Source organism: Pleurodeles waltl, chromosome 1_1 (assembly GCF_031143425.1).
Source record: "Pleurodeles waltl isolate 20211129_DDA chromosome 1_1, aPleWal1.hap1.20221129, whole genome shotgun sequence".
Lineage (NCBI taxonomy): Eukaryota > Metazoa > Chordata > Amphibia > Caudata > Salamandridae > Pleurodeles > Pleurodeles waltl.
Genome location: NC_090436.1, coordinates 537,365,974 through 537,392,465, shown reverse-complemented (window position 1 = coordinate 537,392,465; position 26,492 = coordinate 537,365,974). Strand labels below are relative to the sequence as shown.

General features: G+C 44.0%; 1 protein-coding gene across 8 annotated transcripts in view; it reads right to left on the bottom strand.

Annotated features, from left to right (window-relative positions):
• Positions 1–26,234, bottom strand: part of CAST (calpastatin) — a 513,209-nt gene extending 486,975 nt beyond the window's left edge. For 5 of the 8 annotated variants that reach the window (XM_069225792.1, XM_069225782.1, XM_069225810.1 and 2 more), the window contains exon 1: positions 25,886–26,078. In XM_069225792.1, coding sequence (XP_069081893.1) covers positions 25,886–25,945 — 60 coding nt within the window. In that variant the 5' untranslated portion in view covers positions 25,946–26,078. Of the gene's footprint in view, positions 1–25,139; positions 25,555–25,885 lie in introns of those variants that run through there. The other 3 variants (XM_069225757.1, XM_069225801.1, XM_069225858.1) reach the window with 3 other exon arrangements.
• Between the last annotated feature and the right edge of the window lie 258 nt (positions 26,235–26,492).

Genomic DNA, 26,492 nt, shown 5'->3' with positions numbered 1-26,492 from the left:
CTTGAGCCTTTTCTTTCCCTACCTTTCCTGGCCATTATGGCCCTGTGTGACTGGGCGGAGGCCTTCGAGCAGGAGTCTTGTGTTTGGACGCTCAGATGGCTGTTTGGGAGTGTCATGTTTCCACTGTTATTGAGCTGTGGTAACACTGGCCTATGTTTACTTTAATAGCGCCTCAGTCTACCTTATTGAAATATATGCGACAGTCTTTCCCTGGCAAGGAGGAAGGAATTAATTATGCTTATGAATCACCTGAATGTGTTCACTGACACATTGCACTGGTTACGTTAGCAAGTACCTGAAAGAGCACGTAAGGTGACATGCTAGGTGCTAGTGAAAACAGTGGCCTGATTCACAAAGATTTTCCTGTGGCTTACTCTTGTAATACTTCTGAAGCTGGATTTCAGGATAAAGTATGCCAGGAATGCTATAATAGTAATTCACCATTCTCATTCAATAATCAATGTACATCAGGCATGATGTAAATAAACAATCACCAAACATTTTATTCAGTGTTCATCATTAAACCTTTGGGGTACGTGGCCGTGAAAGATCTTTCAGTTCTTTGCTTTACATGGCATTTCAAACATATGTCCATCAATTCATAGTGAAAATTCTTAAAAGGTAATGACACCTAACATTAATACCAAATTTCTTGATGAAAGGAAACTGAGTGCACATTGAAAAAGAGTGACTATTACACTACAAGATTTAATTTTTATTTAATGAATCCTTCTAGCAATACGATTCTACATTTAGTTATGGTTGATGTTTTATGTGGCCTTAAAGTACCATCGGTCTCATAATTTCACACCTCCAAAATATATTAGGTGGACATTGTAGAAAAACTACATGCCACTGCCTTGATGCTGTCTAAAAAAAAAAATCAGATGTCGGTAATTATTTTTTTCCGGCACAGAAATTCATAAATAGCTCATTCTAATATGCAGAATTTTCAGAAAAATAAATCGAGTTAAGTTTTAACGGCACAGGAAACTTCCAGCAATAAAGAACTGACTTGGCATTGGAGGGATCTTGGTAGCAGCATTGTTTTCCTTCTTTGCAAATCAAATTAAAGTAAGCCTTTTATTATGCACTTCCGACTGTTGTCTTTTTGTTACAGACTAAAATCGAACATTAAAACCCTAAACTAAACAAACTTTAACACTGCAACATTTGTTAAAACAGGAATAACTAAAACTAACCCCAGAAGCATATTACGTCTTCTCAGGAAGGATCCGAAAAGAAATTCTGCTGCTCTGCAGGGCTAAAGATTCCCAAAGAAGACAGGGATTTCAAATTAGGACGGACTGTTCTCCACTAGGGAAGTGGCGATCATAGCCTATGCTGACCGGTCCCACCACCCACCAAAGGGTTAAGTAATCCCGAAAGATCTTTCACTAGTTGAAATATAATTGAAACAACAAGCTTTTCAACTTGTTTTTGAAAACATATGATAGACTTATTCTGGTACCTGGGTGAATTTCCCAAGAAGAGCTTAGCATTTTGTACTAATTTTGTTTTGTATTATCATAATGTGGTATAGCTGGATTGTATTGCTGTGTCATTAATGTTCCTCAACTTCAATCCTTCTCATCTAATACATACATTCTTCGCTCACATTACCACCGCTACAAATCCATGTTCGTGAAACAGAGTGAATCAGAAATATCAGACTCAAAAGGTCAGACCATTTAACAATGAAATGTGTTTCTGCATTAAACTAGGAGATGTACTGAGGGCCTGATTACGATGGTGGCACGCCAGCTGCCGGTTCGACAATACGGCGGATAGGAGGCCCCCTCCAAGCTGGCAGCCTACCGCCTGCCATATTAGGAAGTTTTCGCCATGCTGGCCGATGGAAACAGAGCAACGGCAGTGGCTTCGGCTCTCAGAGAGAGCCGAGACCAATACTGCCGCACACAGCACACTTGGAATGCGCACTTTCTGCCATGACAGACAGTGCGCATTCTGAGTGTGCAGATAGAGGGTCCTCTGCACTGCCCACAACAGAGTCGTGCCCCTGCACTGCCCGCAACACGGTCGTGGGCAGTGGAGGGACCCCCCCGTGGCCCCAACTGTGCCTTTCCACCAGCCTTTTCATGGTGGTGACACCGCCATGAAAAGGCTGGCGGAAAGGGAGCCATGATCAGCACGGTGGTGCCCGTCGTGCTTGACCACCGCTTTCTGCACTGCTGACACAGCAGGATCTATAATCCTGCTGATGTCGGTGGTGTTGTGGCGGTCCAACTGCGAGCATCCTCATCGGATCGCCAAGAATGCGGCGGTCTGACTGCCACAGCGGGTATGGCGGTCCTATGGACCGCCATACTCGTAATCAGCCCCTAAGTCTGTAGTTTCGTATCTTGTTTTGAGGAAGATGTAGTGCACTTCCCATAAAATTGATATTTGTTTTGAAGAGTGACTCCTTCTATGTGATGAAAAGGCACTGTTTGCACTTTTTTAAAGGGGTGAGCACTAAGGACTATGGGCCAGATGTATGAAAGGATTTTATCCATTCTGTGTCTATGGGAAAATGTGTTTGTACATACAGCCCTATGTCCAGTGGGCTGTTTTTCTTTAATTGACACATTTTATCATTGACTGTGCTTTTTACTGGCACACCACATATCGCTAGGCTGTCCAGCTTTCAGTGTGTATGATTTTTGTGGATTTCAATGGGTCGTTCTCAGTATTTTCCAAACCTTTTGAATTGATTGCTTATCAGTGTTTATTCAACTGTCTAACCCCCTGAAATACAAAAAAACTGTATTTTCCAGTGTTAAAAAAATATGTTGTATTTTGCATTGATTGTTATAAAGCACATATTTAATTTAATGGGGAAATAATGCAGGCTATGTAGTGCCTTCCCATTGGCAGTGCCTTCATTGTGTTTATGTTAAGACTGTTTTAAGTCAAGAAAGTGTTTGTATTACACTCACTCAAACTCACATCTCATTACCTTGCACACTCACTGTCAGAAATCTCTGTCTGGTTCACAGGACTATTAATGGATTAAAAAATAAGAGTCCTATATGCAAAAATTTTAATAAACACATTCCTGAACAAGGTTGGGGGGGTCATTCACATTCTCCTTACTGAATATTGTGACACTGTAGCGGTGATCAACCCTGCTAACAGCATAGTACGCTATGAAACTTTTACAATTTGAACTACACCAGATTAATTTGTAGACCTGCATTCTAAAGCACCTGGAACTTGATGTTTAAGCATGCTTGTCACTGTTTTTTCTGCTCTTTGATTGACTACATTAAAATGGTGCTGCTGTTGTGTATACGTTCATAACTGCCAAGTGTTCCCATGGCAAATGTCTTACTTTAACTCAGTCCTTACCTTTTTACACACATGACGTATTCTGGGGCTTGAAATTGTGCTGTTAACATTGTAACTATCAGCTCAAAAACCACCAGCAGCAAGGTGGAGTTGCATAAAAATCAAAGATTAGCTGGAGATATCATGCATAACAATGGGATAACTTACAGCTATGTATTTTTATGGTATGTGGAACGTCTTATGTCATGTTTTCAACATTGTCCCATTTGCAAGGAGACAACACTCTATTCACAGATCCCTGTCATTAAAGCTTGCATTTAATGTTTAAAGTTTGGGGTGTTTGGCAGTTGACCTGCTATCAATATAGACTTGTTGAAAAGGGGGCTGATGTATCAAATCTTCTAGCCATTCTGTGCTTGTGGGTAAATGTGACAGTAGATATTGGCCAAAATTATTATGTGCCAGCCATTCACCAGCCAGTCAAAGAATTAAGCACTGCAGATCAAACATGATTTTAATATTCCCAGGTTCTCTGGGAATCCTCTAGGATTAGACCTAGAACGTGCTTCAAACCCCTGCACATTTAATCCAAGCACACAAAACTGGAAGAAGAAACAATATTTTGAGTGACATCACTAACCGACAAATCTCAAGCAAGATAATCGCAGACCAGTCTTTCTTGATGCTACCTTATATAACATAGTTATACTGTGTTGCCCCCCTCATGAAGAAATAAAAATGACTCATTTTCTCTCAGTTTCCTTTCTTTTTATGGCAGTTTAGTTTGTGGTTGTGCAGGTGTTTATATGGTTACAATGATGAGGGCTGTGTTCCTTTCGGTGGGGTTTCATCTGTTATCATAGGTTTAAACTTAAAACAGGACTGCCTACATATCACTTAATAGTCCTTTACAATGTCCTTTCAATATACAGTTATGTTATGTTCTTGACATTTATATAGCACTCATACAATGGAGTATCTTGGTGATAATTATCTGATACAGATGGTGCAATGTGTGTTTGAGTGCCAAGTTGAGATGGAATGAGAAAGGTTTTTAAAGACTGTCTGAAACGTTCAAAAGACAGTTCAGAACAAAGAGTGGTTGTGAGTTCCAAGCTTTGGCAGCAGCAACTGAGAATCAATGATTGCCAATGAAAGAGGTTTGAGATAGTGGAACAGCTAATAGAAATTATTTTATTTATTTATTTATTCATTTTTATACCATTTTCTTTCATTGCTCCTGGGCGTTTAAAGGGTCCTGCCTCATTAAGTGGCACTGATTTCTCCTTCTATTGAAGGATCTTCACAGTAAACTGTCAGGTATTGCCACTGTATTTAAACTGAATGTTGGGAGGATTAGTATTCATTCTTTTTTCTTTCAAAGACCTGTTCAGCAGGTGTTATTGTTTCCAATGAGTTGTCTTGTAACACTATTATGTAACACTACACATCTCAGGGTATCTTACACATACTTTTATTTTTTTTGAAATATCAGGCATAATTGCATCGGTAATTAGATATTTATGACATATATTGCCATCAGGGAGATTTTTAACCACTCAATCAAACACTCCATATAGGCATATATAGATACAGCCCTATCCTTCTTCTCTCCATACATTTCTATCGCCTCTCTCACAACACTTTGCTCCTTCAAGGTAAAATTTCTCTAAAACAATTTGCCAGATTTCCTTCCAAGTGTCTGCAATGACACTGAAACCTAACATGGCAGATGCGATCTGAAATCACTCCGTCCCATGGCTTGCTAAATCTACATCCACCGTTGAAACTGGCCTGCAAACATTTCACATACCCTGCCTGGAGATGCCAAACTGCACATGACTGAGATTCCATGCTTTGGGGCAGGTGTGCACAGCCCAGTCTTCACACGTGATTTGTGGAGCCCCAGGACCCCCCGGGAGCCCACAAGGCTTGAACTGCCACTCCAGGGGAAGCCAACCATCTACACCTGTGGACTACTAAGCCCTCTCCCTGAAACAAGAACCATGGCCTCCTTGAGAGCTGGTTGTATACGCTGGGTGGTAACCCACCACACTCAAGCCAGCATTGGGCACTACAGGTGTAGGCCTGCTACTAATGAGGTTAGCTCCCCAAAAGGCTATGTGAGTGATCCAGGAAGGACCCTGTAGTCGGTTCCCACTCTGTATGTAGTTGGGTATGCAAATGACTCTGTAGACAGCAACATTGGTTTCAATTTCCTTTTATTAGGGATATATTTAAGAGAATCCTTCGCTGTATATGTGGTCTCTCTTTAGTAAATGTCTTTGGTCTTGTCCTCTTCCTTTATCCAGAAAGATAATGACTTAGGTTTTATTTCTTCTAGGGCATTCTAAATGGTGGTCCGGATCCCATCTGGATAGTTGTCGGGAGGAAACTGGAACTCGTCCCCAGAGGATGTTGACCGATTTCCCAAAGAAAAGAATGGGAAAAACAGGTAAGTGCAGGTGTTGGTTTGAAGGGTTATAAGGGTTAGTAGAGGTGTGGAAGGGTAGGAGTGTTGGGGTGTGGGAGGAATACATTTATAGTGAATCACCCTTTTTCCCTGTGTACAGGAGTCTCTCTCTCTATATATATTGTATATGAGGGTGGTTCACTTCACCACCCCCTTTTGTGCTGTTAGATATCGGGGGGGGATTTAAGAATAGTTTCCCCTTCTTTTAATCATTCCCTCTAACCCCTTCTTGGCTCACCCTCGCTCGCTCCCACCCCTTATCCGCTCGGGCAGGAACTTTAATCTAAGGTACGATCGTACCTGTGTAAGCCACGCCCCTCCAGGGACGAGGCGGCGTTGTCCATTTTTCTTCGGTGTCTCCATTGGGGTCTTCTGATCCTTCTCCAGACTTCCCGCTGTCTCGGGGTCCCTGCTTCTGTCGATCGCGTTCTCGCGGGTGTTTTCCTCCTTGGATCCAGTTCTTTCTTCCACTCCTGGTGCCGTTCTCAACTCCGTCTCCGTCCTGCTCCTCAAGTCTCCTTCGGGCTTGTCAGGACACTCCCCCTCTCGCTTCTCCTTCCTTATTATCGGTGCTGCTGCGTCCTGGATATCCGGGTCAGAGACCTCTTCTGCGTTGGCTGTGCTCTTGCAGGTGCCCCTGGGGTACGACTCCGTCGGCCCGGGGCTATCATTCATAACCACGGCGATGGACGCCCGGTTACAGGCCCCAATGCCCACATTCCAGATGACTGTATCCTACACCAAGTAGTGCACAAGGCTACTCATATATCTTGAGCCTGCCTCCCTCTCAGATGATTCTGCCCATAATTAAGTGGTGTCTTTAACACTAGGGCTGCTGTTCCTCCTAATTGACCTCATCACTGCTCCCTACATGCCCGCACATGCCGACACAAACAAATGTGCTGTGGCCATGCACTGGATGCACATTCCTAAACAGGTCACACACAACACCACAACCTCTGCATTCCATGTCACTAAAAGCTGCATAAGGGCGTATGTCGACCCCTTCCCCACTGTATCACATTGTGAGGGGTCTGCTGATAAGCGATACAGCGACTGCAGTGCAGACCTGTTGTGCCCCAACCCATTTCCACGGTAAGAAAGAGAGGGGATACAGACACCACCATTCTGCTGGTCTTAGTCCAGATGCACATCTCCTTTTGATATGCATACCAGTACAACTCAAGGATGACCCTGAGGAATGCTGTGTGAGATTGAAATAGACAATGCCTCAACGACAAGCTATGGGCCAACTTTGCTCGGTCACACCAGCCCCACCCTCAGTGGCTGAACCAACACCTTCCTTCGTGCCAGGTACCCTGTTTCCAGACACCACAGCATTGCCTTCCATAACTGCCAAATTGGACCAGGTCCGAGTGGCCATTGAACATTCCAGGGTGTTGGTTAAGACCCGGCTGGTGGTGCACGATACTGAGCTCAGCCTTTTGCAAGATGACCACCACAAATTAGTGGACAAGGTCTCTGATGGAGAGAAGTCACTGGCAGTGATACACCTCAGGTAACGGACAATCAAGCTGCAATCTGATACTTGCAAACTAGAGTACAGCAGCTCAAGGCCTAAGAGGATGACGCGGAGGGATGGTTCCGGAGGAGTAACATTCATATCCTGGGGCTCCCAGAAGGGGGGGTCAAAGTTCAGGATCCCCTGTCTTATCCTGAAAACTGGTTCTAAACATTCACTCCGCCAGCAGACGTCACTCCTTTTTACACCCTTGAGAGAGACCACAGGGTCCCTTCCATTTATCCCCCTCATTCATTCCCCAGACACCTACATAGTGGTAAGTGAGCACAGTTACTCAACCAGTCACTCGAGTCAGAGGCACCCCCCTCCACTCTGCCCTGGATCCTTCCCCTAATACTACACTTATGATGCCTTCCACAGATTTCTCATCCTCAATGTTAGAGGTATATATATACAGCCAGGAAGCGCTAAACAGTTTATTCCTATGCCAGATGGGAAAAGGCACATATAATATTCCTCCAAGAATTGCATAACACAACTGAGAAGCTCAAACAGCTACGCAGGAGATGGCAGGGAACACTGTACCCTACAACTTTTTCAGCCTGTGCAAGGGGTGCCCTTGTCTGGGTAACACCTGGAGTTCCTTTCCAAGAAACAGAAGTCACATTTGATAAGGAGAGAAAATATGCCCTGCTAGAGGGCCGCCTTGATGGGGAGTATTTATGCCCCCAATGTCGATCAGGGCTCCTTGTGGAACACGCTCTCTACCATCCTGGTCCATTAAACAGAAATGTGTTAGCTGCCAGGAGGAGATTATAATTGCATACTGGACACGGCCCTTGATAGAGCTCTTCCCTCCCTGCCATGCTCCCCACCCCCCAGCATTCATGGGGTCCGACTTCAAGCTTGGGTTCAACACTGGTGCCTTTCGGATGTATGGAGATCACATCACCTCAATACTAGACTCTACTTGTTTCCCTGCTTGTTTTATTCCATTCCACACAATCTCTACATCAGATTAAATTACTTTCTATATTCAGATTCCCTTCCTCCATTTACAAGACACTCAGATTGTCTAAGACGAATAGTCTCGGACCATAATGCCCACATTGTGGATCTGCCGTGGATGCCTCCACATGCCCTGACTCCATTAGGGTGGCATCCACATGACACTTTGAAAGATCCCGTATTCTGGGAAACGCAAGCAGCACAGATTTAGCAATACTTCAGAGAGAACCACAACATGGTGACCTCCATAGCCATTTAGTGGGATGCATTCAAAGTAGTAACACATGGCATTTGTTTACAGGAAACAGAAGGAGTCCGTCAGAGCCTGGAACATGAAATCGGAGAGGCTGACTTTCAGATCTAGAGGAAAAGGCAGACAGTAACTCCAATCATATTTCACAATATTTAGAGGCAAAGGAGTCCTATGCTACACTTCTTGAATGCCTACAGTGTTTCATTGTTGCTATGCATGGCGTACAAATCCACAGAGAGGGTGTTCAAACCGGACAGCTTCTCATCTGGCTAGTCAGGCAAAATGAGACCACTACACGATTCACGGAAAATGTATCTCCTTCGGGAACAATACTTTTGCACTCAAAAGCAATCCTTCAGGAATTCTATACTTACTATGCAGAAATATACCGGGCCCGAGTAATATTTCCCACACTGCCTTAAAAACATTTTTAACCGCCATTACACATCCACTCATTCCTGCCAATGCCAGGAAGCATTAGATACCCCTATCATGACACACAAGGTCATGCAAGGTATTAAAGACTTGGCACGTGATAAAACCCTAGCCTTGGACGGCCTTCCAAAAGAATATTACTCTTTGTTCACCACTAGGCTAGTGCCACACCAAGTGGAGATGTTTGAAGAGGCCCTTCGACTAGGAACACTTCCTAGTTGCCAACGTGGGTCTTTATTGATCTCTATCCTGAAACATGACCTTGACCCTACCTTGCTGGGATCATAACGGTCCATTGCCATACTGGGGGATGATTATAAAATCCTAGGTAAGATCCTAGCAAGTAGATAGACACTAATTATGCCAACACGTCCAGAATGGATTTGTGCCTGGTCGCAACACCTCACAAAACATGTACCGACTTTTTCATATGCAAGACCAAATCTAGTGTGACTATCCGCTCACAGCCTGCCTTATCCTAGATATAGAGAAGGCAATTGATATTCTCTCCTGGGATTATTTATTCCATATGCTCACTTTCATGGGCGTTGGGAAACTCCTACTTGCGTACACCTGATTATTATATACAAACCTCTTGCCCTTTACCCAATAGGGCCCCAAGTCTGGGATCCTTTCACAGTGGGGCGCAGGACCAGACATGGGTGCCCACTCTCACCTTTACTTTTCGCTTTGGCGATGGAGCCAGTGGCAATCCTCCCCCTCCGTGAAGAGGGCCATAAATGGGGCATCCCTTTGAATGACTGAATACATACTGTCTCACTTTAAGCAGACAACCTGCTCATATACCTTGGAGACATGACAATGTGTCTTGTTCCACTACAAAACACCCTATCTGCATTTGTAGATATCTCTGGTTTACAAGTGTAATGGGCCAATTCAGCAATATACCCCCTCAGCCCTCAACAGCCACTGCGAGAGCTACCCCTAGGGGAGATGCATCTTCGGTGGTGCCCTGAGGCGATTCGATACCTAGTGATCTAATTGTATCATGCCCCACTTAATTTGTATGAGGAAAATTCCCGCAGGGTCCTGTCGGGCATCCACTCACAAATATATTTTTGGCAATCCTTCCCACTTGCTCCTATCAGTGAAACTACCCTACTAAAAATGATCATATTATCTAGACTGTTATATTTTTACCATTCTTCCACTAATTCCCCCACACCACTTTTACAGAAAGTTAGATGCACTCATATGTTTGCTTATATGGGTGCAAAACACCATTTTGTGGCTCTTAGGAAACTGCAACTCCCAGTGGAATAGGGTGGGCTGGGAGCGCTCTCCTTTGAGGCATACATTCTAGTCACACAGTTACAGTAGCTGTCACTCTGGACAGCAGGCCGACACATGGATGAGGCAAGGGACTCTCGTTGGACTCTTACACCAGCAGTAATGTGTAACCTACTCTTTCCCAGAGTGCTAACCTCCTCCCCTTGGCCCCTACAGGTGTCAATAGCATGGGTATGTATGCTCCACATACATCAACTGTCCCGTGACAAGCCATTATATGTACCAAGCATCCCCTTGATAGGCCTTCCCTGTTTTCCAGTCTTCTTCACCACAAAAACTATGACGACATGGACAACACACTCACTACACACAGTGGGAGATTTATACTCTGACGGAATCCTCTTTCCCTTTGCCCAGTTAACTGCAGATTGCACACTGCAGTGTTCCTTACCTACTAGCAATTGCAAAATATTGTTCATACATTATGGAACACTGCAGATGCTGAACCACCTCCACGCTCCGTCATTCACACGATACTTACAATGGGTGCAGGCCACCACCTCATTACTTGGCTCGCTAAGGCAATCCGTGAACTCCTAGATACCCCTCTCACTACTCTTAGGCAACTAAGGGAAGACGACATAGGGAGGGCTTTGCATGACAAGGAATGGGACATGGCAATTATGCACCTAGAACAGGTATCCCGAAATTCCAGATTTAAAAATATTAAGGTATTTACATAGGACATACCTGACCCCGGCATTATTGAATCGCTATTTCCCAACAGCACAAATCACTTGCCAGCATTGTCCTTTCCCTGACGTAGATTTCAAACACATTTTACATGCATTTCCAGCATTACAGAACTTTTGGCACTCGGTGCACATTATATTCCGTGAGGTCACAGAACTGATGGATCTGAACACATGGGAAGCAAGCACATTAGGCATTTTCAAGCGAAAGAGAAGCCATAGACTCCACACCCGCTTTGTGGCCATGGCACTCCTTCTGGTCACTCGAACTCTCAAACTACATTGGCATTCAGTGTCCCCGCCACCAGTGGAGGCTTGGTGGGGAGCCCTTTGCAAATGGGGAGCAGTTGAAGAAGAGGCACTCCACAACGAAGAGGCATGCAGCCTCTGCAGACTCCCCATCTGTAATCAATACTCCTGAACCTCCGGCAAAATACACGAGATGACACCATGCCCCCGTGACTCGCTAATTCTTACAGTTTCTCCCACTGCCTCTTGTACCAGTTCCTGAATTTGCTGCTTCTACCTATCGTTTCCACCTCAACCTTACCTCCACCTCTAAACCCAACCCTTTTCAATGCCGCCACCTAACACATTTTACTTAGCATCGCATGGCAGCTATATCCCCAACTGTTATAGCAATACCCCACAACGAGCTCCCTATCCAAGACCATTAACGGCCCATATGTAGAAGCGCCTGCAAACCCACCCACCTTCTTTCTCCTATTTCCCCCAGTTATTCTTCGCACACGGCAGATTGAGCATAAACACAATCTCACTTTCCAGGCTCACAGCACCTAAGTTACTTTGTAGCACTGATGCACGGATACATCTCTTCCCTTTCCAAATTAGCTTGGTACATATCCATACTCAACAGTTCATGCTTCATATCATTTCTGTCGTTTTATGTTTAACAATACAACTTCGTATGCTGAATGCCACCATGCTCGTACTGTATGCTTTGATTTCACAAATAAAACAATTAAAAAAATAAGAAAACCCTTAAAGACATATATAGTTTTGCAGAGTAGAAATTAAACCGGTTTGAAAAAGGGGTCGTCATTTACATTAAGCAACTTAATAATCATTTAAGGACTCACCTCCACTTTGTTTTGAGCGCACCCGTCCTCTGGGCGCTATTCGGATTTCATTAAAGTGCCACAGAACGTCTTCTACTCACATACAAGACTGCTGTAGACATGCTACTATGTTTAGTTGAGATTCTATTCTGAACTTAGCAATACGAGGGCTGACAAGGGGCTTCCTAAAGACCATCTGTCTTCTTGTTGGCCCAGCTGCGAGACTTTAGGGTTTGTAGGCCATCCATGTGACCAATGTCATGTATACACAGAGCTTTACGGACACTGCTGAGCGCCTCCCTCCATCTTTCAAACTGTCTGTGAAACATCTGAAGAAGGAGATGAGGGCCAGAGTGCATAATGTTGGGTGTGAAGGCAGCTTTGAAGAAACGGTTTGCTAATATTAATGGTCCTAACAATATTAGTTGTTGTACGGAGGTCTCTCTTTGATGCCACAGTGAAGTGTGGGATCCATCACATTATTTGAGGGAAGGGCAAAGAACTAAACCGTCAATCAAAATTATTGTACGAGTCACATCACCAACATAATTTATAGCTTTTACTATTTGCCATGATCTCGGCAAATAGTCACACGCAGTCAAACTTTACAGCATGAGTTGTGCCTCAGAGCGCTAAAAATCTCTGTTGGTCTAAAATGCATCAGTTCAATTAGTGTTTAGCGAAGTATAATCAAATCATTTTCCAGCGAACATTTACACAACATATTTCCTATGCTTATGATTAAAGGGTTACACATGAAATCCCAAAATAAACTGCAGACAGAATGCCTTTCAGAGGAAGTCCAATAAATGGTACATGTGTGAACCTGAATGCATGGTGTAATATCAAAAGCAGTAAAGAAAAGTAAGACCGAAAAAGCTTTATCAGCAGAGACTCTCTGAAGTCACAAACTCCTGACATAATTAGCAGCTATGTTATATTTTGCTCTTTATATAGAAAGAGAATAACAGATATACCACAATTGAAAATAATTTGCAGATGTCAGAGAACAGTAAACGGTCACAAAACGAAAGGTACTACGGAGCAAGGTATGCTTAGAGGCCATGTGACATCAAAGAAGCCACAGGGATGGCTTCGAAAATATTAGCATTAACATGCCACGGTGCGCTATGGACAGGTCATACTGCAGGGAATGGGAAAAAGAGGACTAATAAGATGTGACTGGATTCACCCACTGTAATCACCAGTGTAACCAATTTTCAAAAGACAACACTTTTTCATCTTTGATATCTTGGAGTCAACAGTTTCTAACTTAAGAGAAATGCAAATAGATTGTGCTGAGTAATGACACAACAAATAGCACTAATATTAACTAAAATGTATCCACCAAATCAGAGAATTTGTAGAAAAATAGCTTTTAGGTAGATAGTGATACATTAACCAGTAGGCTACAAATACAATACGCATGAAACACAAATATCCAAAAAACACTGCAAAAGTTTTCTGGATAAGAATTGTGCGACCATTTACTTAGTGGTTGAATGGGAAGGACAGACTAATTCATCCTTGAAGACGAAGAAAGTTATCAAAGGTTTTCACTGGAAAACAGCAGAATAAGACAAATTGCGATAGGGAGACGGGGGTTCCAAATGTGTTCACAAAAGAGAATGGGGTTGGGTTGTGACTAGTTGCCTTGAGTGATGCATGGTGTTTCTTTCTGGTGATGTTGATACTGCTTACTACAGACCTGCAGTTCCTTAAGATAAGTCCCAGAACATTCAGTTCAGTAACATATGGCCCCAGCGGGGTTAGCAGAAGCTGCACAGTTGGTCAAATAGGCACTTTCTGTCCTCCATTCAGTCAAGCCCCTCTATTTAATATCAGCCACCAGACATTCAGGTGTTCTGCAGGCAGAATTAACATCAGAATAGAAATACCAACATAAAACACTGTCTTGAGGGCCAGGGGGCCATCCTGAGGTAGTTTTGTTTTCAAATTATGTTAAGTAGAGGTAAAAGCAGAGTTCAGAATTCCTCTCCATGAGGTAAGGCCTAATCGAGCAACAAATGTCTCATTGCTTAATAAGTGCTGTTAAAATGGCCCTGTGTGTCACAGGAAGCAATATGTCTTTATTTCCCACCAAGCTTTAAGAAGTGCATGAGTGAGAGTGGGTGTCACTGAGAAAATAAAGAATGATAGGATAATGCGATTTGCTACGTATGACACTTTTACTAGGTTCTAGGTGAAATATGTTCTGCCTAACCCTATATCCTAAAAACAGGCTTCTGCATTTGTCAACTCGCACCTACTTTGCACCTCTACCATCCTAAGTCAGACCTGACAGAACAATGGGATGCTTCACAAAGCTGACAGAGGGAAGACTGTCTCCAGACCTTCCAAGACACATCTGTGTCAGATTACTTTTTGCAACACCCCTATGTTCTACCTTTGGCCAGTAACCTTCAGGTAATAGCGCATAGGCAGAATACTAGAGACTAGCACCCACAATGGGTATTTTCTTTCAAGCCTGGTGTGAATACCTGTGCAGGCCAGGGGTGGAGACATAAGGCAAGGAGAGGCCTGCACAGTGAAAGCAAGCACTAACAATAATTATTTTTGTGGTTCAGAGGACTGTGAGATAGCTTTTTGTGCAAAAACATATCCTTGCAATAGAAAATTGTTAGACCTGACATCCTTGGTGTGGTCTTCCCCCAAACGTTTTGCTTTTTGTTTTCTGAATTTGTTTTTGTTGGTATTAAGAATCTGTTCCCTTTACAACTGCTAACCAGTGTTAAAGTGCATGTGTTCTTTTCCTAAAACATGGTAAGTTAGACCTATACCTGATAGGCACATTTAATTTACTTCTAAGTACATAGTATATGGTACTACATGGTAAATTAAATGCTACTAGTGGGCCTGAAGCCCTTATTCTACCACCCACTGATGAAGTGCTTCAAAAGTTGTTTCAGGCCTGCCACTGCAGACAGTGGTGCAGTTTTAAACTGCAATTTCGACCAGCAAAATAACCCTGTTGGCAGGCCTAAATCTTCCTTTTTATCACATATAATTCACCCCTAAGGTAGGTCCTGTGGCCCATAAAGGCAGGTGCACTGAATTTAAAAAGTAAGATGTGCATTTAAGTTTTACATGTTCTGGTAATGAAAAGCTCCTAAATCAATTTTTCACTATTGAAAGGCCTATCTCTCCCATTAAATAACAATGGGTCACCTTATTACTTTTAATAGATGCTAACTTTTGATTGGGAGCAGGTAGAAATACCATGCTTCTACTCAAATGAACTGTAATTTAAAATCCTTTTAAAATGTAAAGTCTGATTTTAAGTAACAATTCTGAAAATGCCACTTTTGGAAAGCTGGCATTTTCTAGCCCTAATCATTTGATTATTGTCTGTTGGGGTTAGGGTTAAAAACTATGCAAAATCGAGTGCTCAGGGGGAAGATTTTGCTCAACCCTGAAGGTGCTGTATTCTATGGCCAAAACATTTCTGCCCTAAAGAACCCTTATCTAAGGTGTGGGGGAATTCTTCAGGACCTATGTTCAAACACTTCTTCTAATCGTTATTATAAGTGCTCAGAGAAAATAAATAAATAAATAACGAGAATATAAAGTGGTCACAGAAACTTAAAGGGAAAACCACTTTTCAGGACCTGCAACAGTCGGGTCTATTGTCTCCGCTTGAAATCTCCCGGGTAGGGGCTCAGCGTGTATACCATATTATAGCCCCTAACCAACCGCTGCTCACCGGATCTAGGATTGACAGGAGTGTGATAGCCTGTCTGGCATGAAACAATATTAGCACTGTTGGCAGAAAAGAAGTGTGGGTCATTAGCACTAGCTTATCTGGGAAGAACATGGTATAGGGCTGTTGAACAGAAAGAGCCTGAAGCATGCTATAGCAATCAAAAATATCATTTTGAGGGTCAGTAGACGTAATGGACAATTGTGCATTGGCTCAAAGGGAGCACAAATTAAAAAGTAAAAATCAGATTTCAATCCCACTGTGGCATCACAAAGGGATTTGGTGGAAATAAATGTTGCACACTTTTCAGAAATCTCATCACAGCAGGAGATTTAAACAATGAAAGGTAATCCAGCAATGCAAAAAAGGAGAATGGGCCAACAAATAGCCTTTAACAGTGCCCAAAGCAAGTCCTTGTGGGACCAGGGACAAAACAAACAACAAAATTTCAGACAACTTGACCAGCAGCAGGTCAGCCTGACGAGTGCCACACCAAACCCCAAATATGTCCATATATCGATTTTGGTATAGGGATGCCTTGCCACCAAGATGCCATAAAAGCCCTCAGAAGGAAAGTCAAATGAGGTCAACTGTCACTGCTCAATCTTCAATCATGGAGATGTACATTGCGCAGGTCCAGCTGCTGAAGTCTGTCCTGCTGGTCCAACAGAAGATTCTCCTGAAGCAGCAGCTTGATCGGAAGACAGATGATCATACCTAGAAAATCCAGATACCACACTGTCCTGGCCCAATCCAGTATCACAAGGATGGCTTGGGCCTGGTTATTCTTGATCTTCTTCAGAACTCGAGGAACAGTGGTGGGAAGACATACAAGAGTCCCAGTCTTCCTAAGATTCATTGTAGGAGGAGTGTGGCTCAGCGAGACAGCCTCCTTAGGAACTCCAAAGTGCTAACGTTGTGCATTCTCTGTGGTGGCTGAAAGACTGGGTCATTGGTCTCCCCACTGATATAAGGCATCCTGTGCCACATTAGGGTGTAACTAACATTCATATTCCACTAGGATATAGGTGACTGGGTTTATTTGCCTGGAGTTTTGAAATCCCGACCGATGGTTCACCATCAGATAAATTCCCTGGCAGTCCAGGCACTTCCAGAAGTGTAGGGTATCTTAGCACACGACCCAAGATCCCACCCCACCCTGTTTGTTGAAGTACCACATGTTTATGTTGTTGTCAGTGATCACCTTAACCAGCTTTTCACTGATGGTGGCAGTAAGGTCTTCAATGCCTGGTGAGTTGCAGTCAACCCCAACACATTGATGTGCCCCTGATCTCCACCTCTCCCAGGTGGCCTCTCCAACTGACAAAGTGATGCATCCGTCACCACTGTCAAATCTGAATGGGGTAAAAAGAGGGGTCTGCTACTGACCCAATCACAGTCAAGCAGCCACCACTGAAGATTTTTTGAAGTCTCTTTGGAAACTGGGACACATTCTGACAGGTCGCCAAAAGGCTATGCCCACTGGGAATTAAAACCCAATGGCAGAGTTTGCATGTGCCATGTGCCGGCAGCAGGACACAGGAGGTTACAAACCCAGCAGCCTCAGAGTCATCCGCACAGAGTCCAGGACAGAGGTAGGAACATTGGAGTCACTTCCCAAATGTCATTGACTCTCCACGCTGGGGGAAAGGTATGAACTGCACCATATCAAGAATGGCTCTGATGAATTTTGAACATCTGAAAAGGAGTCAGGTGTAATTTCCAGACACTGCAAATGAACACCAGTGGTATTAGAAGGACACTGTCGATTGGAGACAGCTGATAATTGCCTGGAGCAATGTCGCCTTCAACAGCCATTTGTTGAGGCAGGGGAACAAGGTTACCCCTGACTTCCAAAGGTGTGCTGTGACCTCCGCCATCACTTTTGTGAACACCCAAGAGGCACTGGTGAGGCCAAAAGGGAGCACTGTGCACTGAAATGCTCCTGGCCTACTGTGAACCGCAGGTGATGCCTCAAGGTCTCCAGTACCAGGGTATGGAAATAAGCACCCTGTAGGTACAACACCAGGATCCAGGATCCAAGGTCTAATGCATTGAGGGCATTAGTTAGCATGTGCATATTGAATTTCTCCTATCACAGGAAGGCGCTGAGAGGGTGAAGATCTAAGATCAGATGAAAGTCTTCATCCTTCCTCAGTTCAAGAAAGTTTTGGGAGTAACTCCCAGTTGCTACTTCGAGGGCAGAACACTTTGGATGGTCCCTTTGGCCAGAAGGGACTGCACCCCCTGCTGAAAGATAGACATGTGGTCTTCCGTCAGCCTTCTTGATGGTAGTGGAAGGTGCAGCGGGGTAGAAGGAAATGGGAGAGCTTAGCCCCAATTCACAATTTGGACTACTCACTTGTCTGACATAATAGCTTGCTAATCTTTGAGGAAATGTCAAATCCTGCTACTAATAGGGTGACTGTGTGCCACAAAGAACACACTAAAGAGTTTTTTTGGCTGCAGCAGTTGGAGAGGCAGGGGACTGAGATGACCGTTGTCCCTGATGTACCTGGGTCTTGTCTTTGAGAACTGTGGCCTCAGCCCTGAAAGGACTGTGAGACCTGTTGGGTTGATGACAGAGTCTGATGTTGGTGTTATTGGAAACCCCTACTGTAGCCTCAAAGGGGAAAAAATTGTTGATGAAACTATCAGCAGGGGGCAGACATGCCCAAGGAAGATGCTGTGGTCCTGCTTTCCTTAAAACGTTTCAGGGCAGCGTACACATTCTTGCCAAAAAGGTGAGAACCATCGAATGGCATGCCCATTAGCAATGCCTGAACATCACTTGAAAAGTCTGTAGACCTCATCCAGGCATGGTGCTAAAGTGCCACACTCATGTCAATTGCTGCCCTAAGCAGTCAGCCATGCCTAAACCAGAGCAGATCAAAACTGTTACTGAATCTTAGCAATCTTGGATAGCTTGGCTTAGGGACACCAGGAGGTCACCCTCAACTGCTGGTGAAACTTGGGCTACCATGTCCCAAAGAGCAGTAGAGTAGCATCTAGAGGACAGCTGGCATTTGCAGACCACAGAGCAAGGTTTGTGGATGATGCACCTTGCCAATGGTGTCTAGGCATTTAGACTCACAATCAGGTCGGTGGTGGGGAAAGTGTTAGAATTTACCTTGCTGGTGGACACCTCTACCACCAAGTTCTCTGGTATGGGGGTGCTGTGTAAGGAAGTCTGAGTCCCCTGGTGCTTGGCGACAGCACTAAACAACCTTTCTATTGACTAACTGTCTCAAACATGGTTTTGTCCAAGTGACCAGAGTGGAGTACCTCTGTAAGAACATTAGGTTTCACCTCTAACATCAGCAAAGGGATCGCTTTCTACAGTAGCAGGGCCAGGAGGAGAAATAAAGGCCAGTATCTTTGAAAGTATCCTGACCACTAGCTTCTTGTAGTTTCCTATATCAATTGGTCTCATGAAAATAGAGGGTGAAATCATCCCCTTCATTGAAACTGTCATTGCCTGAATCAGTTCTTAAAAGTTGTGTCAAGTGTGAGGTCTACCTCATTATAAGCATAACATATCAGATTCTGAGGGGTAGCAGGCTGGCTGCACTCGAGTAGGATCAGGAGATGACCTCAGTCGAGGTTGGGATAGATTCTGTGGATTCTGCTCAATGTTGCAGAGCACATGTGTTGCAAATCCTTCTCTGACATCAGAGGACTCGGCACCAGCATCGATGCAAAGGTAACCAGTGCAGCAGGTGGCACCAGAACTGAGGCAGGTACCAGTGCTGGTGCTGAATACGAAGCAGGTTTGAGGGGTGCAGGTGGCATGGTGGGTAGATCTGCCATTGGAAGTTCGACTAAAGGCCCTGGCAAATTCTTATGATCTGAAGGCGTGCCAAAAGGGACTGGTAAAATGCCAAAAATGCACTACACTGCTTCTCTAAAGGCTTCCATTTGCTGTATCTTTGATGATGGACCTGGAAATTTTGGGTGCATCAGAACCAGGTTTGGAACATAACCAGGTGCCACACTGAAGCCTGTGCGCCCTCTCTGGAGTTTGAGAATGGGAGAAGGGGGTCAACTTCCTCTTAGATTTCTTATTCTTCTTTTTAAACTTACCCAAAGATTTCGACTGCAATGAAGATCTACTGCAGGAATGACTTCGGAAGCAGGAAAAGGACCTTCCTTTTGACCTTCACCAGTCACAGCAAGGTGTCTTCCGATGTTTGGAGATATAATGCTTTGCTTTAAGGTTGCATATGGACTTCATATTCATCTGGATGCAGAAGTCACAGACACTGGAGTCGTGTTCCAACTCCAGGCATCACAGACAAATCTTGTTGGGGTATCTGTCACAGACATCTGCAGAGTTTGAGCCCTGTCATCTTGGGAAGTGACATCTTTATTTGCACACTGAAAGAAATGTGGAATTAATTTTCTATCATGAAATGACTTGAAAAAACTAAGGAGTGGCTCAGGATCCTTGCCTGAAGGCATGGAACAAAAAGGACTGACATAAACACTCATTTGTGGAATTTACATGCAGATCTGTTTGTTTCTTCTTGAGCGGAATGACATTGGAGTGCAGCCAAATGATGCCTCCTTTCAGTGCACAGAAATACTGCTTTGATGTTTCCAGACAACCTGACATTGGAGTGCAGCCAAATGATGCCTCCTTTCAGTGCACAGAATTACTGCTTTGATGTTTCCAGACAACCTGATGCCTGGGGAATAGTCACAAGCTGAGGAATCTGTGGTTAGAAATATATGTCAGAATCTTAGCTTCTAACGGTCTGTACTAGTTTATTGTGGTACTTTTGCTTAAACCAGGAGAATTTACCATGTCGTTCCTTGAAATTGAACAGTTCACTGTCTAAATACTCAGTTGTAACAACTAAATCCTGTGAAAGCCATTAGTAACTGGTAAACTGAAATTCTCTGCAAAATAGCCATTACCCTGGAGACAGTGGTTCTCCAAACTGGATCATATAAATGTTTTGATCCTGAGAGAGAAACTGAGGGGCGTATTGAGAAAGCAGGGGATGTCCCATGAACTTTTTGATATTGTAGTTAGATTGCATGAAGGCACTTATTCCCAGGTTTGTTGGGGACCTAATGGGGAACAAATGAGGTATATTCCGGTAGGTAGTGGGGTTTGCCAGGGTTTTGTTCTGGCCCCCACCCTGTTTTTATAATTTACTAATGGTTGCATAGATTGTGTACTCGATTGTCAGAATGATTTTCCTATTTTAGCTAGAACTAAGGTCACTGCCTTTTTGTTTGCTGACGACACCCTCCTGCTGGCAAAGACTGCTAGGGGGTTGTCAACTTTGTTGCAGTGTGCATGGTCTTCAATCCACGCAAAGTCTTAAGTGAGAGCTTATTGCTACATGGAGTCTCCCTTGATAGAGTGAGAGATTTTGATTATCTGGGCATTCGGATATCAGACTCCAATTCGTGGAAGAACCGGACAGAAAAGAGTGCTGCTATTTTAAAATAGAGGACTAGTCCCGTACTTAGATTTCTTAAACCTGCCAAGTCTTAACCTATTACTCCTCCATTTCAAATATAAAGGGGACAGGCTTTAACTGCAGCATTATATTGAAGAGAAATATGGGTGCATTCTAATTTGACTAAACTGGGTTGTGAGGAAAATATGGTTGTGTGGTCATTACTATTACTTCCCCAGTGCCTGTCCCTGGCTACCTGTACAGCTTCATCTTGTCATAAGGCCATTGAGCCTGGTGGCAAAGTTAAGGCCATTAGCTGATTGAGTGCGTATCTGGAAGTTGGATGCACTGAAACCATACAGAGAGGATCTTGCTGGCATCCCTGGAAGGCCTAGAGCTTCAAGGAAGATCTGGTTAAGATCTATCAAGGCAAACTTGATGGAGCTTGGCTTGGAAGATCTCTGGAATTTGCCTGAACTCATCGGCCAGAGAAACCTGGAATTGATAAAAGTGAGAATTGGGGAAAGGCACTACGCTAAACGTATGCCCCCTGGAGCTGCAGCTGTGCTAACTCAATCTTTTTTAACTTTTAAAATGTCTCCTTTTTATGAAAATTTGTAAGATACCCTGCGTCTGCGAGATCCCTTTACTTAAAATTGTACAGCAGCACTTGTCCGCTTGTAGCATTTTCAAGCACTTGGCTAGCCAACAGCGGGAGCTCAGCGGCATGCCATGTCTACTCTTATTACAACCACACTAAGGAACACTCCCTCCTTTTCTGTCCAGCATACTCAGCAAGCCCCTGTACATGGATTAACCCGGCATGCCATATGTTAGGCCTACTAGATAAACCATCTTTGCAGCTGGCTTTTATCATATAAACAGACAAGTCTTTTATGGTTATATTTTTTAAACTGTATTACAGTTGCACTTTCCTGTATTTTTGCACATGCATTTGCACTTTAGTTCTTATGTGCTGCTGTATAGCCACCTGCTCTGTGTGATAGCTTAACATTGTGCCCTTTTCTCACTTTTGGTATTATTAGGACATTTTAACTTTGTGCTGCATATTTTAAGCTTTAGCATGATGAATTGTACTTGTTTTACTGTTTTGTTTTATTATGTTTTGTGCACTTTCATGGTTTGTAATAACCAAATAACATTACCAAGACTGTGTAAATGTGCAATATCCTGATACTGGAATGCTCAAGTTGATGACAGTCTTGGGATGCCACAATCTTGAATGTGGGGATACTGTTGTCACACATGCCTCCCCATCTCTAAAAAAGAAGGTAAAGACAGATATTGGTTTTCCTCATTCTTCCATTTACTATGATAATGTTGTGAAAGAGAACCAGTGGTGGAGAACATATTTTTTAAATAACAATCAACTCGCCTGATGCCATGAGGGGACTTTCTGCCAGTCCTCGTTTTTCATCCAACAGCAATGGCATGCCCATAATGGAAAATGTAACCTACAAATCCCAGAATGAAAGGCCGGCTTTAGCGCTGGTAACTCCCAGTGCAACAATCTTTTTTGGTGCCCCCCATGACCTACTCCTGGTATTCTATCACTAACACCCGGCAAAAGTGACCCTCATCTGCCCATAAACCCTCTCTCACATACATTTAATTTGTTTTAAAGTGCTGCTAAAGGCTGGCTTTACTAATCCACTCAGCTATCCACATAGAATACATATCTGTACTATGAAGCAGGCATATTAACCCTCTGCGGTACTCTATGGCGAGTCAAAACTGCCACTAGACAAAACTCTGCTCTCTCTCTAGCAGGAACATTAATCACAAAAGTTATCTTGCAATTTTGCTTGCTGCCTGAGGGCTGGATGCACAAGCAACTCTTCAGCAGGTGCTTTTAAACTGTAAGTTAAATCATAACTTATTGGTAGACACATCTCCCCCTCCTTAGGCCAGCACCCCTCCAGGTCAGCACCCAGTGCTGCCAGAATGTGCATAATATGGGCTAGAAAACCAGGACTGGTTGAAGTCATCCGACCAGGTATGAGATTTACTGCTTCCTTTTAAGAGAGGTAAAGTGTGAAGTTTTGAAAATTGCCACATGTTCCTAAAGTCGATCAAGAGGCGGATTTTTTTTGGTACAGGTTGGTGCCTTTTTAACTTTGTTCCACCATGCATGCAGGTGGCTATCATGGTATAGAGAACTCCCTGTAGGCCATGCTATATTGGCACACAACTACGTCTGTCCTAGGGTGAGGACACTCAAGCTGTGTACCAGGCTACCTGTGAAAGTGTTAGGATGACCTTTAGGGGCTTACAGATTATATTTTATGAATGAGCTGATAAGACGTTTGCCAACACCTTAAGTAGTATTTATTTTGGATGGCAGCCAGTTCACTGGAGGTGCATAATTATACTATATCTATTATATCACAGTTCTTAATTTGACCCGGTAGTTTCCTGTGCTTTGCACCAGCACTTAATTGCCAACACAAGCACTTATGACAGTCTGCCACATGATGGTGGAATTTGTGCAATTCAAAAATGAGCACACCACAGTAGTTGTTTATTAATTAAAAATATAAATTAAAAATTCCTAATACCTGCCGCCCTAGCAATTCCTATAGCTTTGCGGGCCTGGAATAGTTTGATGTGTCACATGTGTAAGAGCGTGAAGGTTAGTAGTTATGTTGGAATAGTCAATGGAAGCGCTCGCAAGGTCAATGAGTGGTGCAAGTTGCAGTGGCCTACTGAGAAGGGCCTTGGCACTTATTTTTTCACAAACTAAGTACTGGTGGTAAGTATGTGGTATTCAGCTAGTGGTGCACTTTGGAGCACACTGTTACACATACACTAATGTATCACGGTGTGGTAGCACGCAATCATTTACCAACTGCACATTTTCCATTGAAATTGCCACTAAATTTGTGAAGACATGAAGCTTTACTGATAAAACTATAAACTATATTTCACACAAATAATAATGTATGGAAAATTAGTTTTAAGAATATTTATCATTGGTGCATAACCAAATAAAGCGCCTTGTTTAAATGGGCTCCACTTGTGCTTCCCGATTTGCTAATGTATATTGAATAATTTGTGCGGTTCATTTACAGTTATTTAGATTCTGTTTTGTGTTTACAAATTAACACCCTGGAGCCTTTCCGTTCACGCTCCCTGTACCACAGCAAGGCTGTCACATAGTTGGGTTTACAGAATGCTCACACTGCAGTCAGTAAAAGAAAACACCAATATCCAGGTTAAAAAGCTAACCAGCAAGTTGACAGAAGACATAATCTGACATTTGACCTCAGCATAAGTGGCAAACAAAACATTGAAAGGCTTCTTCCACCTTCTGAACTCCATTATAATTATTTTGGGGGCGCTGCAGCATTCCGTGCACAGCTTCTTCCAGGGCTTATGTATTTGCCAAATGACTATTACAATACATGCCACTTCTGCCATTAGTCATCTTGTGCTCAGGAAACATGCATTCTGTTATCGGTCTTCTAACATACTAAAAGAAAGCGCTTTTAAAAAAAATGGTTACACCTCACTAGGCACAGTTTGTTAAGTTTCAGGCAGTGCATAACACGAAGCAATGCTTTCCCTTCTCGTAACATGCAGATACTGTGACATGAGCAGCTTTTTCCCACAGTTTTTGCACCAGCCGCCGAAACTAGCCCGGTTAAAGCGTCTACAATAGCTGCTTGGTTGGATCTGTGCCTGAACTCGTTCTGACATATAATAAATCAAACACGGCGCGGTTAACAGACAGTATGTTGGAGCAACGCAGGATTCTCGCACAGAGGCTTGCCTTGCTCAGGTAGAGCACACACACTCTAACCTTTAGCTCACAAAGGCATTCATACCCGAGAGTGCAGAGCTCACATTCCAGGCATGCATCCGCGCTCGTTCGAAACCCCCACGGAAACCAAGAGAAGGCCTGCCAAACAACATGAAAGTAAATACCAAAGAATAAAAGAAAACAGCAAACATTTACCGTGGCGTTCCACCAACTCGCAAAAGCCATAGTCCCCTCTCTTGGTTGTGCTTTAAGCTTTGTGTGCCAAGCCCAGGCGCTATGTCTTGTGTGCAGCGGTGCAGAGAGGTGTGCGCACTTCAGACGGCGGTGCTCGCTGACCGCCGCTGTCCTTGTGTTATCTACACTGGGTGGGGTGGGTACTGCTCGACGCGGGCTCCCAGCCTGCTGAGGCCGTCACTCCCTTAATTGTCTGGAACGGAATTCCTCACACCGTCCTCACTGTCTGGGTGAAGCTAGGAGTCATTCCTGGGCGCCCGCGCCTGGCCTCTTGCCAGGGGTGGCACTGACAGGTATGGCGAGTTCAGGACAGTGTTTGCCTGCCCACGCCCAGACACCCCCACTCTTCGACCCCGAATAAACTCCTGGACTATCTCCACCCTGCCTGGCCTGCACTCGCAGCTCAGTCCTCGCTTCGTAATTTAGCTGCGATTTCCCTTCGCTCAAGCCCTGCCATGTTCTAGTGACTCACCCCGCAGTGCAAGTAGCCTGATTACAGTGCCCTGCAATCCCTGCACACCAACATTAAAAGCAATTAAATCAATTGCGCACTTCAAGTGCAGGCATCTAGTATGCAGGTCGATAGCAAGAGCATAAATCACTACTGCAGTCACTACTTTTTGCTCGATTGCAAACATGCTTGATTGAAACCTTTTCCTTGGACAGAAACGCAGACAAGTTGCCCCTTATCACCAGGCAGCCCTTACCTCTTTCGATCCCTTGCCAGCACCCGATGAACGTCTTCTCCCTTTATTTGGCTTAGACATGGTGTTTGCTGAACGGTTTTAACGTCTCCTTTTTTGGGGAATTCGCTGGGAGCAGCAAAGTGAGAGAGTCGAGTTACAATGCAACTTCCTACAACGTGAGGCGTCTTTTCCGACTCAGAGACTGGCCAGTTCTGCAGAAGTTCCTCCTTCGCCTTCTGTGTGCCAGGAGCCCTCGGAGCTTCTACGCAGCAGCAGGCTGAAGCCTTCGTCTGTGGCTTTACATGTTCCGTCGGCCACATGCGACCGGGGGTTTACTGTAAACCTGTCCGGGCGTATTTTCTGGGTTGCCGAAGGGGCTGGGCGTTGCCCGGTTTCTGAAGTCGTGTGTGTTTTTCCTATCCAGTAGGTTCAAGATTGGGCAGACTGACAGGTCTAACACAATCTACTGCATTCTTGTGCATTACTGTACTGGGGACACTCCCTCGCCGTACACACCCTCGCTCTGACTGTTGATGTTGGGGTGTTTGCTGTTGCTGTGGTTGCAAGCAGCTGGGATCGCGGGGGCTCCGGAATTGAGTGATTTTTGGTATGAATGATTGTTTTACAT